Source organism: Tasmannia lanceolata, unplaced genomic scaffold (genome assembly GCF_043159265.1).
Source record: "Tasmannia lanceolata isolate RefF3 unplaced genomic scaffold, GAP_Taslan_0.1 ptg000015l, whole genome shotgun sequence".
Classification (NCBI taxonomy): Eukaryota; Viridiplantae; Streptophyta; class Magnoliopsida; order Canellales; family Winteraceae; genus Tasmannia; species Tasmannia lanceolata.
The window spans coordinates 415826-417692 of NW_027518692.1; the positions used below are offsets into that span (position 1 = coordinate 415826).

At 38.8% G+C, this 1867-nt stretch overlaps 1 protein-coding gene across 1 annotated transcript; it reads left to right on the forward strand.

The window, feature by feature from the left end:
• The first annotated feature begins 644 nt into the window (after positions 1-644).
• On the forward strand, positions 645-1462 carry LOC143845620 (heavy metal-associated isoprenylated plant protein 45-like). Its single transcript, XM_077354004.1, has 3 exons — positions 645-721; positions 866-941; positions 1022-1462. The coding sequence occupies exons 1-3, from the start codon at positions 677-679 to the stop codon at positions 1342-1344; spliced, it is 444 nt and encodes a 147-aa protein (XP_077210119.1). The 5' UTR covers positions 645-676; the 3' UTR covers positions 1345-1462.
• The last annotated feature ends 405 nt before the right edge of the window (positions 1463-1867 follow it).

Genomic DNA, 1867 nt, shown 5'->3' on the forward strand with positions numbered 1-1867 from the left:
TTCTTCGTAGGGACCCCTTGTAGTGTAAACGGATAAACACTTGACTGGCGCTGGCACAGGGAGAAAAGGATGTGAATATTGGACATCCCTTTTCAAAAAGATCTCCATATTTTGTAACTTCTTCATAAATAGCTGGTCATAAAATTTTCTCAAGTTTTTGAAAAAATCGCCAAGATTTCTTCCTATTTTATTTTTCCCCTCAAAACATTTTCATAAATTAACAAATATTATTTGTGTTTCTTAATTTTTTTCTTATGTTTGATATTTTTATATGTTTTAAATATTTTATTTTTTTGAGTTTTTTTCGTAAAAATCGAAAAGTAAAAATGTTTAGAAAAATCGCGAACGCTTCCTCAAAAATTCCCATGACAAAATTTCTGACTACGATTATTGTACATGAGCCACATGCACCATATTAATTGGATGGATGTCCCATTTGAGTGGTCTGGCAGCAATCAATCTGATAAAGCACTCTGCTGAAGTAACTATCAATAATCAATAAAGCCTCTTTCACAGCAAGAAACAAACAAAGGATCTTTATAGGAAAGGCACTGTGGATATATTCAAATGCGAAAAAGGCCCATTCGTATTACACTTTTTCGTATTCTCTGATACCCCTACCCTTCTCCAACTTCTATATAAGAAGCACTAAGTTCTTTAATCCCACATCGCAAAAATGGTTGGGTGTTTCGGGCAAAGAGAAATGCCAAATGCCATCTCTGTAAGTACTACAAGTCTGAAGAATTTCCTTTCCCAGTTGCATTTGAATTTTTTTTCTTATTTTTTTGGGATGTCATATAATTCAAATCCCATAATCCTTATTCAAGATTCTAAAACTCTTATTTCTTGGTTTTTCTTCATTCAGATTGTGGAGCTTGGTGTTCATATGGACTGTGAAGGATGTGAAAAGAGGATAAGAAAAGCAATCTCTAAAATTGAAGGTATGATCTGACCTTTGTTGATTAATGTCTGTTTGGATATTGTGTATTAAGGTCTTAAATACCTTACATTATTGTATTAGGGGTTGATACTGTGGATATTGATATGGACACCCAAAAGGTGACGGTGACCGGGTATGTTGATCAACGGGAAGTCCTAAAAGTTGTAAGACGTACTGGGAGGAAGGCGGAGTTCTGGCCATATCCGTATGACGGAGAATACCACCTATATGCATTGCAGTATCTCGAAGACTCGACCTTCTCCACTACACATAATTACTACAGGCATGGATATAATTCGACCTTTCAGGGATACTTTCCGAACCCTGCTTACTCTAAAATCGTGGACGATCATACCGCTGCAATCTTCAACGACGATAATGTTCATGCATGCATGATCATGTGAATGTCTTTCCATCATCTCCATTCATGGATACTTAATACAGGTCATGGGTGACCTTAATTAATACATGATACATGTAATCTTATTGGAAATATAAATAATAACAAGTTGTTTATCTGAATTTCTTGACTTAGTAATGATGGCGTCGGAATCCGGGTCTGTGATCGCGCGGTCGGTAGAGAGCCTCCGTGGGGTCTGCAATCACAAACAAAGGGGGTCCGGGGTGGGTCCCGGACGACCACTTCGACACCCAAGTCAGATTCTCTGACCAGTCAATATAAAGAACAGCGAGAAGAAGAGAGGGTTCGATCAGGTTTACCAAGGCCAAGACGCAGGTTCTTTTCTTGGTGTGTGGGTGGATGGGTCGGAGGGGACTAACAGGGAGAGTGAGATTAAGTTCCCGGCCTCCTCTGTTGTTGCCTTGCCTCTTTCTTTCTTTGGTTGTCTTGTGAGAGATGAAAAAAGGATCCTCTTCTTCTTCCCTTCTCCCCCCTTTTAAGGGTGGCGTGCGGACCTTTTCATCATT